Here is a 14,911-nt window from a genome sequence, read left to right on the forward strand (position 1 = left end):
CCGTTTTTCGGCCAATTAGGACTGGATTTGACTATTGTTGACCGCCTAATTGACCGATTAGATAAAAATTACTCGGCAAACCTAGGACTAACGATTAATCAGCGACTAATCAGATACTAATCGAGATTTTTACAACCACACAGTTAATACCAATATAACACTAGACAATTCTGAGCAAACCGTGCCTTTTCAATTATCTAATCTCATCTTGAGTTGTGGATTAAAATAAACAATAAAGAAGCTTGTAAGTTGTAACAAATAAATTGTATGTATACCATATAACATCAAAATAAAGCACCCACCCACCCACCCGGTTGCTATTCAAAAGCAAGAGCGGTTATTTCCCGCCACAATCATCCACATATCTTTTTTTTTTTGTGTGTTTTTTTCTTCTTCAACTTCCCTCCCAAACTACACACAAACACAGACAAATGAAACTTGTGGTATTCATCTCCTTCATCATCATCTCTCATCATCACATGGTCAACGCAGGCGTTCAAATCCTCTCCAAATCAAAGCTTGAAAAATGCGAAAGGTCTTCGGACGGTCCTCTCAACTGCACCAGCAAAATCGTCATCAATATGGCGGTTCCTAGTCAAGCAGTAACTCACTCACTCACTCAATATCCTCCTTCTTCAACTATTAATATTATTATTATATAAATCACATAATTCAGAGTTTGTTTCATTTTGTTTGTAGAGTGGTAAAGAAGCGTCCATTGTGGCGCGAGTGGATGAGGTGGAGGAGAAATCCGACGATACAATCAAAACGCTTCGGGATCCACCTGTGATTACTGTTTACAAATCGGCAGCGTACGCCCTGTATGATCTGACTTATATTAGAGTATGCATCTTGCAACTTCAATTCTTTCACTTATCATATGTTAAATTAAATGGTACTAATTTAGATTATATGTATGCTTAGGTTAGGGTTTTTGACTCTAGGGTTAGGATTTTTTATTTTTAACCATTTTCACCCAAATTTACTCCATCCAGATGAACTTTTTGAAAATGAATGTATCTTGGTTAATAAAGGAGTTTAAGTGTTTTCTGATGAATATTGGTTCTTTATTTATTTATTTATTTATTTATATATGGTCAGGATGTCCCTTACAAACCTGAAGAGTTTCATGTTAAGACGCGCAAGTGTGAGTCTCATGCTGGTGCAAATATTGTTGGGCAATGTGTGAGGTAAGAATCATCATTTTTCTAGTGTATTACCGTCGTCGTCGAAATGTTGTATAATTTATTCATCTGATCTGCAAAACTTCAAATGAAGTGTGACTTCATCTTGGAAGTTGATACCTCACTAAGAAAGACGTTTAAATCATAAGTACCTTTTTTTTTGGTATCTATGAACAATAGTAAGCTTTTTACCTCAATTTTTTTGGGATATTAAAGAAAAATGAAACTAAAAAGGTGCGAATATAAGAGCAACTACTTAATTAATTTTGTATATTCACTCACTCATTGTGTCTTAACTTCTGTTCTTCATAGCTTGAGAGATGATCAAGGACGTGTGATCGAGCATACTCAGGTACTACTTAATTGTCACATTTTATGGTATCAAAACATATACTGGTAGCGTGATTTATCATATTGGTTTTTTATAATATTGTTTTCTGTAAACCCTCTTGGTACAGCCAACTTGTTGTCCTTGTGGGAAGTGGCGTCGGGTACCTTCATCTTGTGGAAACTTTTGTAAGTTCTTTGAAATTGGTTACATATTCTGTTCTGCATTTAAACGCTCTTATTATTCCTTCTGATAATCAATCTTAATTCTTGTTGAAATCAGTCAATAAGATGAGGAAAGGAAAGGTGAACACTGCCCACTGCCTCCGTTTTCCTGGTGACTGGTATGGACTTTACCGTTTAATCATGTTATATATTATGCAGATTATTAATTAATGTTCTTTTTTTTTTATCTAATATTTCATGTTGTTATTCTACACTACCAATGTAACTTGACAGTATTTAGATGTTTAATATTGTAATGCTTCATTTCTTAAGGTTTTCAGGAGTTGATAAGGCCCATTACATGCTTATCTTTATAACCAAACATATAATTAGTACTTAATATGAATTAGAGCTTTCAGATTTCGGAACTTGTAACAATACTTTGTACACAAAGGATTGCATATCATTTTAGAACTGTATCATGTTTCTTTCTTTCATTTTAACACCATCCGCAAATCTAAAATTAGTTCGTGGTGTCTACCTAGGTTCCACGTGTTTGGTATCGGCCAGCACTCAGTTGGGTTCAACATTCGGATCAATGTCAAGACAGGATTGAAAACCACTGTACGCCATATTAATAACCATCAACTTAACCATGACTGAATTTGAATAGAACTGCTGAAGAACTTTGGATCTCTTTTATATTTCATAATTTTTCCTTTTTTGATTTTATCGCAGCAGGAAGTGGTTATCGGGCCTAATAATCGAACTGCCACGTCACTTGATAACTTTCTACGCGTGAACCTCGTTGGGGACTTTGTTGGGTATAACAGCATTCCTTCCTTCGAAGACTTCTTTCTTGTTATTCCGAGACAGGTAAGTTTGTTCCGAAACAATCTCCATCTTGCCATTTACCTTCTCCAACTGTATTATCACAACCTTATAATTTATTTTTTACTGCCTATTGTTTTTTAATACATCCGAAGGGGGGCCAAGGTCAACCACGAGATTTGGGAAGGAACTTTTCTATGTGGATGCTACTTGAACGAGTGAGGTTCACGTTAGATGGGCTTGAATGTGATAAAATTGGTGTCAGTTATGAAGCTTTTAATAACCAGCCAGGTTTCTGCTCTGCACCACAAATGAGTTGTCTGCATAATCAGTTATGGAACTTCTGGGATGTGAGTAAATACATTTGCTTGTGTTCGATATTCCTTTGTGTTTAGTTCATATTTTTGGCTCATCTGATGATCTGGTTTTTGGATATTAAGATGATATATGACGAGAAGAAAAGGGAAAGTTGTCGCGTAAATATTATAATCTGCTCATTTTAAAATTTGAATGTAACAGGCTGATCAGAACAGGATCAGAAGAAATCAACCCCCTCTTTATGATGTGCTAGGAAGGTTTGAAAGGATAAATGAGCATCCGGTTAGGTTCCCATGATTCTGAATAACACAATAACGTGTACACACACACACATATAGAAAAAGTATATCGTACATTACGGCTTAACGTACTTCACATACAACAACGTGCATGATTTTTTCTATAACATGCGTGATTAATGTTTTCAATATGCGTGATTATTGTGTTTCAACATGCGTGATTTTGGATTTTTGAGTTATAACGTGCGTGATTTTAAAATGAACGTGCGTAATTACCTTTCGTACGTGATGTACGTTAACCTTCCTCTCTCTCTCTATATATATTTATATGTATATTATGTATGTTTATACACATGTATGTATGTATATATAATTTTGTATCACCAATCAAATCGTATACAGAATGCAGGAAGCCATTCATTTTCCATAGGAATTACCGAAGTTGTAAACTCAAACCTTTTGTTAGAACTGAAAGCTGATGATATAGAATATGTCTATCAAAGGTTGGTACACTTTCTTGAGGTCCACACAAACATGCATAATTTAATATATATGCATAATATGCAACTTCAGGATTGTAATTGTTAGTTGTATATATCCACCGACTTTTATGGTTCTGAATATAAAACTCTAACTCATACATCTTGTTCGGCTGCAGGAGTCCTGGGACCATCGTAAGCATCGCGGTCCCCACTTTTGAAGCCCTTACTCAATACGGGACCGCCACAATCACAACTAACAACACTGGTGGAGTGGAAGCTGCCTACAGTTTAACTGTAGTTCTATTGAACCTTAATTTTAGTATTTTTTATTTAATTCTAGCTGCCTACAATACTAAGCAATGGCATCTAGCATATGTTCTTGATAAAAGTATTTGATTAAAGTTACAGATTTCATTTTACATGTTTGCTTTTGCAGTTTGATTGCTCCAGAGGTGTCAATCCAATGGAGGTATGCATTAAATTAAACCATTAATCCCTTTTCTAGTTTTGTCATCATTTAATGATGAGTAAATTACGTTTTTGGCCCCTGTGGTTATATCACTTTTACTATATAAGCCCAAATAAGAATTTTTAACATATCTGCCCCCATGGTCTCTATAACTAACCATTTTGGCCCCCATGGTCTCTATAACTAACCATTTTGGCCCCCATGATCTCTAGCACTTAGGGGCCAAAATGGTTAGTTACAGAGACCATGGGGGCATATATGTTAAAAATTCTTATTTTGGGCTAATATAGTAAAAGTGATATAACCACAGAGGCCAAAGACGTAATTTACTCTTTAATGATATTTTAGACTTGTTTAATAACCTGTTAACATACATAGAATCCACTGTTATGCAGTTTTCATGGAATGGAGAGTATATAATACATTCATACTTAGAATACCTGATAATGAATGATATGGAATTTCATGGAAAAATAATTTTTTTTAACACTTTCTTACAGGAACAATTTTTCACTATGAAGCCAGGACACCTTGTATCCCGATATTACAAAGTGCAGCCAACATCTGATCAAGCTGCCAAATATATGTGTACTGGTACGGGATAATCGTCATATTAGTATGTTTTTTTATAAATATTCTGTTAACAAAGAACATGCCGTTGCAGCTATATTGAAAGATTCTGACTTTAAGGAAACTGATAGAGCCGAGTGCCAGTTCACAACCACAGCCACAGTTCTAGACAACGGAACACAGGTATGGTATATGAACGATACAAACAAAAAGTTTTGTTTATTTTTCTGTAATTGACCTGAACTTTTTTTTTTTTTTTTTTTTATAATAATATGTTCATAGATGTCTCATTAAGGTTTTATCTCTTTCTTTCTTTTTTGATCATTTTTATTGATCAATCCTTTCAAAATTGCTAGAGGTTAGTAAAAATGCATGATTTAGTTCTATGTTATTTAATTATTCCACATACATACTACTTATTTATTTCAGCTTCCATGGGAACCACCGAAAAGTGATGGTATAAAAGGCTACTTTGAATCTGTTGAGAGTTTTTGGCATGCACTTTGGGAGGGTATGGTCGACTTCATTACCGGAAAAACTTGCAGGTTATCATTTCATCTGTCGACACTCATTTAAGTTTTATGAAACTCCTTTATGTCAGCATAACTTCTCAAATATTTTTATTTTTTGTGATTTATATTGGTTACAATACTTTATGCACGCAGAATGAAATGCTCCAGTTTCTTCGATCTTGGTTGTCACTTGCGCCACATATGTATGACCTGGCTGCTGTTGTTTGGTCTGTTTTTGGCAATCTTCCCTACAGGTAAGCGGCTGCTAATTTCGCTTTCTAAATTTTTGTTTGGAGATGACTTTTTCTTTCTTCATTTTTGTGACTTTTAGTGATCCTCCTACTTTGGCTTCTACATGAAACCGGACTTTTTGATCCCATTTATGATTGGTGGCAAGATAATTTCTGGGACGATGAACAGAAAATGCAACACATCATAAAACAACGGCCAGATGATTGGAATAAACGCCATAAGAAGAAATCAAGACATCATGCAGATGGTACTCATAAAAGACAAAGGCAACAAAAGGGTATTAGTCAGGAGCCGAGACACACTCATTCTGAACGTCATCATCATGTTAAGAGAGACAAACACAAACCCGAGAGAATTAAGGATGGAAGTTTCACCGATCATCCACTTTATGTAAACAAAGGGGAAAATGTTACGGAAGACAAAAACAAATATTCTAGACATGATGACCGAACCACAAAGGCCGTAAACAAGCATGGGCATGTAAAAGCAGATGACACACACCATAAACATTATCGTTCTAAGAGAAAGACATAAAGGATGACACTTTTGCTTTGTTATTCCTACATATTTAGTTGGAATATCATCATGTAGGACAAAAACAAGACTAGAAAAGCAGAACCAGATGTTGAAGGTTTTGTTATCCTATGCGGAAAGTGTTGAATGTTTTGTTTTTATGCATCTAGTATCACATAGAATTTTCATTTCTATTTGAGATAACTAGTTGATTCAGATGTTGGATCTTATTTCTCTTTATCTTCATCAAAGAACTGAACATGAAAAATGCAAACCTACATTTTTTCCGTTGATTGATTGCCACCTGAGAATGGAAGGAAAAAATACTTCATTTCTATGTTTGTTTCATCATTACCGATATTTGGTCAATTGGCAATGAGAATTCACAATATCAGCTCTTTAAGTGTTGAGGATTGAAGATTCTATGACCGAACACTAAGCTATATAACTTGGTTAATGGAGAATTGAAGAAGAGGCTACAAGCCAAAACCACACAGATAATAAGAGAATTAAGAGAGAAGAGTGTAACTTGGGAAGGAAGTAGTTATCATTGAACATAAGTGTCAATTACCTCGCCTTGAACTATATATAGCTATTCTCATGTTACACATGCCATACCATAGTTACCTAAATCGCGATACGCTCCGGTACGGGTATGCGGACCGGATACGCGATTCACTAGATTTGGTGTATTCGGTATGAAGGGGGTAGGTTCATTTCGGTACGAGTAGATATGGTGTACCATGAAATATGGTTCAATGTACCAAAATCATTACGTAACATATAATCTTCTATACTATATAATAAAAGAAACCAATTTTGGGACACATGTCATTCATTAAAGTCATCTATTTTTTAGTTTTCTCATCTTTATCTCCTACTTAATTATAAATAATTAATATTAATTAAAAGATAATTATAAAATTAAATTTAAACAATTCGTATAGGAGATAATATAATCTTTTGAAATATTTATTAGATTTCAAAATTATTTATCTTGACATTAACAAAAGATGTACACTAAATATAAATTAATATAATGTAAAGAGTTAAATGTCATTTTAGTCCCTGTGGTTTGTGCCATTTTGTCAGTTTAGTCCGAAAGTTTTATAATACACAGGGTTTATAAAGATATAATAAGATATAACTTTTTATTGATTGGTATATAAAATTACATGTGCTCAACCTATACAATACATGAGATTCTTAAAAATGTAACTTTTTTCATTATTAATATGTAAAATAAAATTTACTCAACCTGTACAATACACAAAGTTCTTAAAGATATAACTTTTTATTATTTAATATATAAAATTACATTTATTCAACCGAGGTAATAAATGAGATTTTTAAAGATATATTTTTTTATTATTTGGTATGTAAAATTACATTTATTCAACCCGTGTAATAAACAAGGTTTCAAAAATATTTTTTTTATTATTTGATATATAAAATTACATTTATTCAACTCGTGTATTACACGGGGTTCAAACCTAGTATATTATAATCAAAATTAGATAAAATATAAATTTCCATCTTAAAATTAGATAAAACTAGAATTGAGACCCGCCGCAATGCGGCGGGGATTCTTTAGTTATAACTAAGTCAATTTAGGACCTGCACATTATGTTAAACCTGTCAAACGGGAAAAAAAATAGACGATGTAAAAACGTTCACCTATACATGCACGTTGCGCCGTGTTAACTCGCAAAATTTAGAACGAAACGTAAAAACGTTAAACCAAAGACGCACGCTGCGATGTGTTAAGTCACAAAATTTAGAACCAAGAATAAAACGAAAAATTTACGGAAAATGAAAACTATAAAGGACCAAAGTTGAAAGTAAAAAAAGTTGCAATGATAGATAACAAAAGATAAAAAGTTTTGAGTTAAAAGTAAAAAAACAAATAGTTTTGGGTTAAAAGTAATTTATGAAATACTTTTTGGTTAAAAGTAAAAAAATCATTTTTTTCGGAAAACCCCAAACCCAAGGGCACGACAACCATATGCATAACCATTTTTTCTTTAGAAAACCCCCAAAGCATACCCCGCATTGCGGCGGGGTGTAAAACGGTGTCAAATAGTACTAATGTCACACAACCGTCATCGACCACCAACACTGACTCGACCTAGGATCTGCATGTTGCGACGAACCTGTCAAACATGAAAAAAATAGAGGTAAAAACGTTGAACCCATGCACGTTGCGCCGTGTTAACTTGCAGAATTTGAAACAAAAAGTTGAACCACACTCGTACGTTGCGTTGTATTAAGTCGAAAAATTTAGAACTATACGTAAAACGAAAATTTGCCAAAGATGAAAAATATAAGTGACAAAAGTTGTAAAGTTAAATTGCAAATAATGAAAAGTTTTGTGTTAAAGTTAAAAAGAAAATTATGTAAGGTTAAAATTACAAAAGCTAAAAACCTTTGGGTTAAAAGTAAAAAATCAAGTTTAGTTTTGGGTTAAACTTAAAAAAACAAATTATGTAGGGTTAAAATTACAAAAGTTAAAAACCTTTGGGTTATAAGTAAAAAATCAAGTTCTTTTTTTTTTAAAAAAACTCACAAAGCACAAGGTACAAGTGGTTATGCACAAAAAACTTGCTTATTTATATATGGAATAATATAAATTTCCATACTAATTGTTACAGACTACCATAATTTCTCTTTACTTATTTGTATTTTAGGCATTCCATAATTTCTCTTTACTTATTTGCGTTTTAGACAATTAGGCCTTTTGATAAAATATTGGGATGTGCAGTTAGTTTTAAGAAGGCCAATTACAACACAACACAGATTAAACTTAGGTTTTCTTCATAACATTTCTTGCAGCCGTTCATTGATTAAAATTAGGTCTTCTTCATCACTTTTCTTGCAGCCGGTGTTCCCATTTTAGTGACTTTACACTCCAAATACGGCGACTTTACACTCCATTTAGTAACAAATTCGCCGTACTATAACAAATTGGAGCGCCGAACCTTAACATATCTGAGCGCCGGACCTTATCAATCTGGAATGCCGTACCGATTCAACTCGGATCACCGGACCATGATGTTCCGGATCGTTTACGATTTGAGATTGGGTGCACCGCGATCTAATACGTGGATCGTGGTAACCCTAGCGATTTAGGTAACTATGTGCCATATGTTAAAATATCTTATATATTCAGTTTAAATGCTAGTTTTATTATTATTTTTAACCATTTACCCTTGGTTCTTTTACTTGGGGTTATTTGAGGTTTGGACTTGAGATTATGGACCGGCTTTTGTGGGCTTTATATCCAGACCTGGTGCTTGTTGGGGCTTATCCAAGATCAAGAGCTTTTATATGGGCTTAAGGGTTTCGTTGGTTATACGAGTATAAGTAGAGGCTGCCTTGGGATCTTCAGACATACTCACCGCCGCTCTTCTCCTTCTCCAACATTCTTTGTTCCTTCTCTTTGTCTCTCCTCACACGTTCATTCGTGAGGGTTTGTAAGAAGATCATCTGTTTTGATAATCTTTTGGTTCTTATTGTTCACCAGTCAATCTGTGTTACCAGTCAATCTGTGATGACTGGTTGATTTCTCTTGTATTGTTTGTGAAGATTATTAATAAAACTGCATTTTATTTGTTGAATCCTTGAAGTTCTGACATGGTATCAGAGCTATGCGGTTAATATCGGTGAGATATCGGTTATATCGGTCCCCTAGTAAAATATCAGTGTCAAATATCGGTCAGAATATCGGTACCGATATTATCGGCAATATTGACCGATATAACCGATATCTCACCGATATTTGACCGATATAACCGATATATCACCGATATTTGACCGATATATTACTAAATTATTATTGTTAAATTGCTATATATGTTAATTTTGCATTATATTAAAATTACCGATATCCCACCGATATCTCACCGAGATAACCTATATCTCAAATATCGGTCCTTGACCGATATCCGATATTTTACCGCATTAACTGCATAGTATCAGAGCCAGGTTAAATCAGTGCTTTGGTGTTCTTCCGCTGCATTTTTCGTAGGCCTGATTCTCTGTAAATCAGCCTAGGGTTTCTGATCTTGAGGCGATTTGTTTTTCCGGTGATTATTGAGGTCTTGGTAGTCCAGAGGGATCTGCCAACTTCATATCTTGGTATTTTCTTTCTCTTGGTACTTGTGCTGCTGCGGTGTTGTGAAACCCTAATATTTTAGGTTTTTTTCTGGTGCTTTTTGAAGAAGATCCTCGTTGGTCCCTTTGGGAGGGTAATCCAACAGGACTAGTGGTCTTTCTTCTGATCAGGTGCTTGTAACCCTAGGTGAAGGTTACAAGCTTTGATTCACTAGAGTTATACGCACCCTCTGTGAGACCGTTCTATCTCTCTCTTATTTATTATTCTTTTGCATCATTGATTGTTGAGTCTAGGCATATTGATACCGGGTTTAGTCAAGACCGGTTTGATTATTGGGATACAGAGAGGGTCCACTCTATTGCATTGTTGATCTGTCTTTGTGTAAACAAAGCTCCCTGAATATTGTCTGGGGAGGCACCTTGGCTATATATGCTCTGTTGCTATTTTTTGTCTCTGTTATGTGCTTCTTGTTTAACTAGTTGTGCTTCTTGGTTCACTGTGATTACTTGTTAAAATGACTAACGAAGCTAATAAAAGTGAATCCTCTGTTACTTTAGTCAGTAAATTGGATACTAGTGATCCCTTATACCTACATGCAAGTGATTCCAACAGTCTCACCATTGTGAGTGTTAAACTAAAAGGAACTGAGAACTATGTGGTTTGGTCAAATGCTATGAAACTTTCTCTAATGGCTAAAAATAAATTAGGTTTTGTTGATGGTACCTGTTTTGGTTAAAAATTACCGAAGCAATTTAGTGATCAAATTAGTTAAGTGAGGTAGTGTGCTAAAAAATGTGTTGAAAATATGTTGATTAAGAGGCTGTTTGTTTACCTCTTAATGAGGCTCTTAATGGTTCAGACATCTTACTGGTTCAGCACTTAATGGTTCAGACTGTTTGTTTCACGAGCAGATGTCTGAATGGTTCAGACATTTGCCTTTAAATGGTTAAGAATTATACAAAGTCTGAATGGTTAAGACCTCTAATCTGAATTGATCAGACATTTGTCTCTGAACGGTTAAGTATTATACAGGCTCTTAATGGTTCAGACCTCTTACTGGTTCAGCACTTATCCATTCAGATGTTGCCAAACAGCCCCTAAGTTGTTTGTAGAAACAGTTTCAGGATACGGCTCAGGATATTGAGCTGTATCTACGATCAAACTATGAGCAAAAAGTAAATGGGATAATACGAGATGTACGAGGAAAGCCCTTGATCAATCTAGATCGCCGGCACAAAACCTCGGGAGCTGACAATCGCAGCTGCCTTGTTCTTATTATTGCTTTAAACGTCAGGATACACTGCAGGATATTGATCAGATCGCTAAGTGTTACAATGCTTGTTGTGAAAGTGAAAGTTGCGAGAGAGTAAAGTGTGAGAGAGCAGTGAGTGTTGTTGTGTCCTATTCGATCCGATTTATCCATCTATTTATAGGTATGAAATACAAACGAAAACTCCTATAAATGGGGGATGCTCCCGAATATTCCATAGTGAACGTTGTGGACCGAGTAATGCGACTTCAACGTCTTCCTTTGAAGTACTTAGACCGAGTCTTCCGGAGAAAGGGTCCTTATGAACGTTGCGAGCTTGGACTCATATTCCTGCACATAATTCGTTAGTGACCCTCAGGATACCATTCAGGATGTTACCAATATCCTGAATGAGTAACCCGGGGTATGAACACATATCATACAATTAAGATATAGCTTAAAATATTGACCAGGATATAGGCTCAGAATTTCACCCATAAAAGTACCTATACCAAATCAACTGATGGTGATGTTCTAGCCAGTCAATGGGATAGATGCAACTCGGCTATTTTAACTTGGATTCTTAACTCTGTTTCTGAAGAACTATTTGTTGGTCAAGTTTATTCTAGGCTTGCTAGTGAAGTTTGGAGTGATTTAAAAGATAGCTATGACATGGTTGATGGGTCGGTTGTGTTTGGGTTATATCAGAAAATTAAGTGAGTCAGAATGGATCTAATGTTTCAGAATCTTATCATAGAATCAATACTATGTGGAAACAATTTGATGCCATGGTTCAGTTACCTTCTTGTACGCGTGCTGCTTCTACTAAATATAATGAATTCAGTCAACTGATCAAACTTATGTAGTTCCTGATGGGATTGGATGACATATATCAACCTGTTAGGATAAAGTTGTTGACAAGGGATCCTTTACCCACTGTTAAAACCACTTTTCAATCATTTCCAGAGAAGAATCACACAAAGATTCTAATAAATCCTCAAAAGTGCCTAATGTTGGTTTTGTGCAAAAGCAACACAATATAGTGATAATAAAAAACGCTTTAACAAAGGTCCTAATCCAAATCTGAAGTGTACATACTGCAATAAGATTGGTCATGTGATTGAAAAATGTTTTGAACTTCATGGTTATCCTCCTAATTATAGAACTAAACCTAATCAAAACAGTACTCAGTGGTCTAAATCAAATGTGTCTGCTAATATTCTGTAGCTAATAATGTGAATGATAAAACTGCTAGTACTTCTTTGAATGCTTTAACTGCTGATTAGTTTTCCAAGTTGTTAGGTTTACTAAATGGAAAATAAGTTGGAGGATATACCAACTCTAACATGGGAGGTAAGTGTTATAGTGCTTTCTCATCTCTAGAGTCTTATAAAAATGTTTATTGCTTTAATTCAACATTTTTCATCAAAATAGACTTAAGTGGATTGTTGATTCTGGTGCTAATCAGCACATGGTTATGAGTAATGATAACATGTTTAACTTAGTAGATGTGTCTGAATATGATATTTCTGTTAAATACCCAAATGAAACTGATGCTAAAGTTAAACAAATAGGATGCTTTAAACTGTCCGAAGATGTGATTTTAAAGGATGTGTTTGTTGTCCCTGAATATTGTGTGAACCTTATATCTGTTCATAAATTAGCTAAGGATAATAAACTTAAAGTTACTTTTGATGAACAAAATTGTTATATTTAGGATCTGTCCTTAAAGAAAAACCTGGTGATTTGTAGGCAAACTGATGGTCTTTATTTCTGTGATAACTCTAATAGTTCTGTCTTCGTTTGTTTTAATAGGACCGAAACAATAAAGCTCTTGCATTCTAGACCGATCATCCACTTTATGTAAACAAAGGGGAAAATGTTACGGAAGACAAAAACAAATATTCTAGACATGATGACCGAACCACAAAGGCCGTAAACAAGCATGGGCATGTAAAATCAGATGACACACACCATAAACATTATCGTTCTAAGAGAAAGACATAAAGGATGACACTTTTGCTTTGTTATTCCTACATATTTAGTTGGAATATCATCATATAGGACAAAAACAAGACTAGAAAAGCAGAACCAGATGTTGAAGGTTTTGTTATCCTATGCGGAAAGTGTTGAATGTTTTGTTTTTATGCAACTAGTACGTACATATCACATAGAATTTTCATTTCTATTTGAGATAACTAGTTGATTCAGATGTTGGATCTTATTTCTCTTTATATTCTTCAAAGAACTGAACATGAAAAAAGTAAACCTACATTTTTTCCGTTGATTGATTGCCACCTGAGAATGGAAGGAAAAAATGCTTCATTTCTATACTTCCATCTCTTGCATGCTAATATATGTTTGTTTTATCATTACCAATATTTGGTTAATTGGCAATGAGAATTCACAATATCAAGTGTTGAGGATTGAAGATTCTATGACCGAACACTAAGCTATATAACTTGGTTAATGCAGAATTGAAGAACAACTATCGAGGCTACAAGCCAAAACCACACATAAGTGTCAATTACCGCGCCTTGAACTATATATAGCTATTCTCATGTTACTCTGCTATCTCAAAGAATAAAACACATACTAAATACATGCCATACACAAGTCTTATTTGACTCGACTAGCTGACTTGGCTAAATACTTTCTTTTAACGGAAAAAAACTCAAGCTACTCCTAAGTTACACCATTTGACCACAATGGGAGTTCAACCCTCACCACTTTGGGAGAGGGGCACCACACTTTGGTACCATTGGGCTACATGCCCTTTGGAGTTGAAATACACATCGCTTTAAGTGGGATAAACACATACATGATGGAATTAAGGGTAGTAGAGATGGTGATTTAACCCAAAGACAACATACACACATGGGCATGTTGTATGATGACATACACCATAACCATGTGCATTCTTAGAGGAATGGCACATTGGCTTTATCATCCTAATATATTTAGTTCTGAGATCATTATCACCATTTATGCCAGGAAGAGACTGGAAAAGCAGAAAGTTTCAATCTTTGTTTTAGACATTAATGATGACTTATGTACAACCATGTATCTTGTATCTTATATCTTATATTATATAATGAAAAAGTCCTTATACACATATACATGAATTCCAAACACGGTGAAATTCTCCTTATTTATTTACTTACATGAAAGTTGATAATCCAACATAGCTGATTCAGATGTTGAATCTTAGGGGCTGTTTGGCAACCTCTTAATGAGCCTCTTAATGGTTCAGACCTTTTACTGATTCAGCACTTAAGGGTTCAGACTGTTTGTTTCGCGAGCAGATGTCTGAATGGTTCAGACGTTTGCCGCTGAATGGTTAAGTTTTATACTGAGTCTGAATGGTTAAGACATCTAATCTGATTTGGTCAGACATTTGCCTCTGAACGGTTAAGCATTATACTGGCTTTTAATGGTTCAGACCTCTTTCTGGTTCAACACTTAATGGTTCAGACCTCTTACTGATTCAGCACTTAACCATTCAGACGTTGCCAAACAGCCCCTTAATTCTCTTTCTCAAAGAACTGAACATGAAACCCATCAGGAAACTATAAACCTGGAGTTTGTACAATATCTCCCTCCTCCTTTGATTGGTTGGGTGTCGGGAACTAATTTATACGGGTGAAACACACTGGGGTTGATTTAAAGTAGTTGTGTCAATGTTA

The 14,911-nt window shown here is 34.8% G+C and overlaps 1 protein-coding gene across 3 annotated transcripts; it reads left to right on the forward strand.

Annotated features, from left to right (window-relative positions):
• The first annotated feature begins 377 nt into the window (after positions 1 to 377).
• Positions 378 to 13,377, forward strand: LOC110932513 (protein HAPLESS 2-like). Of its 3 annotated transcripts, XM_035987698.1 has the most exons (19): positions 378 to 602; positions 700 to 843; positions 1,102 to 1,190; positions 1,497 to 1,536; positions 1,643 to 1,700; positions 1,795 to 1,855; positions 2,222 to 2,300; positions 2,415 to 2,552; positions 2,663 to 2,857; positions 3,027 to 3,107; positions 3,467 to 3,567; positions 3,723 to 3,840; positions 3,983 to 4,015; positions 4,516 to 4,609; positions 4,680 to 4,768; positions 5,015 to 5,130; positions 5,251 to 5,351; positions 5,429 to 5,755; positions 13,105 to 13,377. In XM_035987698.1, exons 1-19 carry the CDS (start codon positions 432 to 434, stop codon positions 13,230 to 13,232), a joined length of 2,163 nt encoding a protein of 720 aa, XP_035843591.1. In that variant the 5' UTR covers positions 378 to 431; the 3' UTR covers positions 13,233 to 13,377. The 3 variants fall into 3 exon arrangements, with proteins under 3 accessions (XP_035843591.1, XP_035843590.1, XP_035843592.1); XM_035987697.1 differs by lacking the exon at positions 13,105 to 13,377 and having other exon boundaries at positions 5,429 to 6,078; XM_035987699.1 differs by lacking the exon at positions 13,105 to 13,377 and having other exon boundaries at positions 2,418 to 2,552; positions 5,429 to 6,078.
• Positions 13,378 to 14,911: the final 1,534 nt, after the last annotated feature.

Source organism: Helianthus annuus, chromosome 3, assembly GCF_002127325.2.
Source record: "Helianthus annuus cultivar XRQ/B chromosome 3, HanXRQr2.0-SUNRISE, whole genome shotgun sequence".
In the NCBI taxonomy this organism is placed as follows: Eukaryota; Viridiplantae; Streptophyta; class Magnoliopsida; order Asterales; family Asteraceae; genus Helianthus; species Helianthus annuus.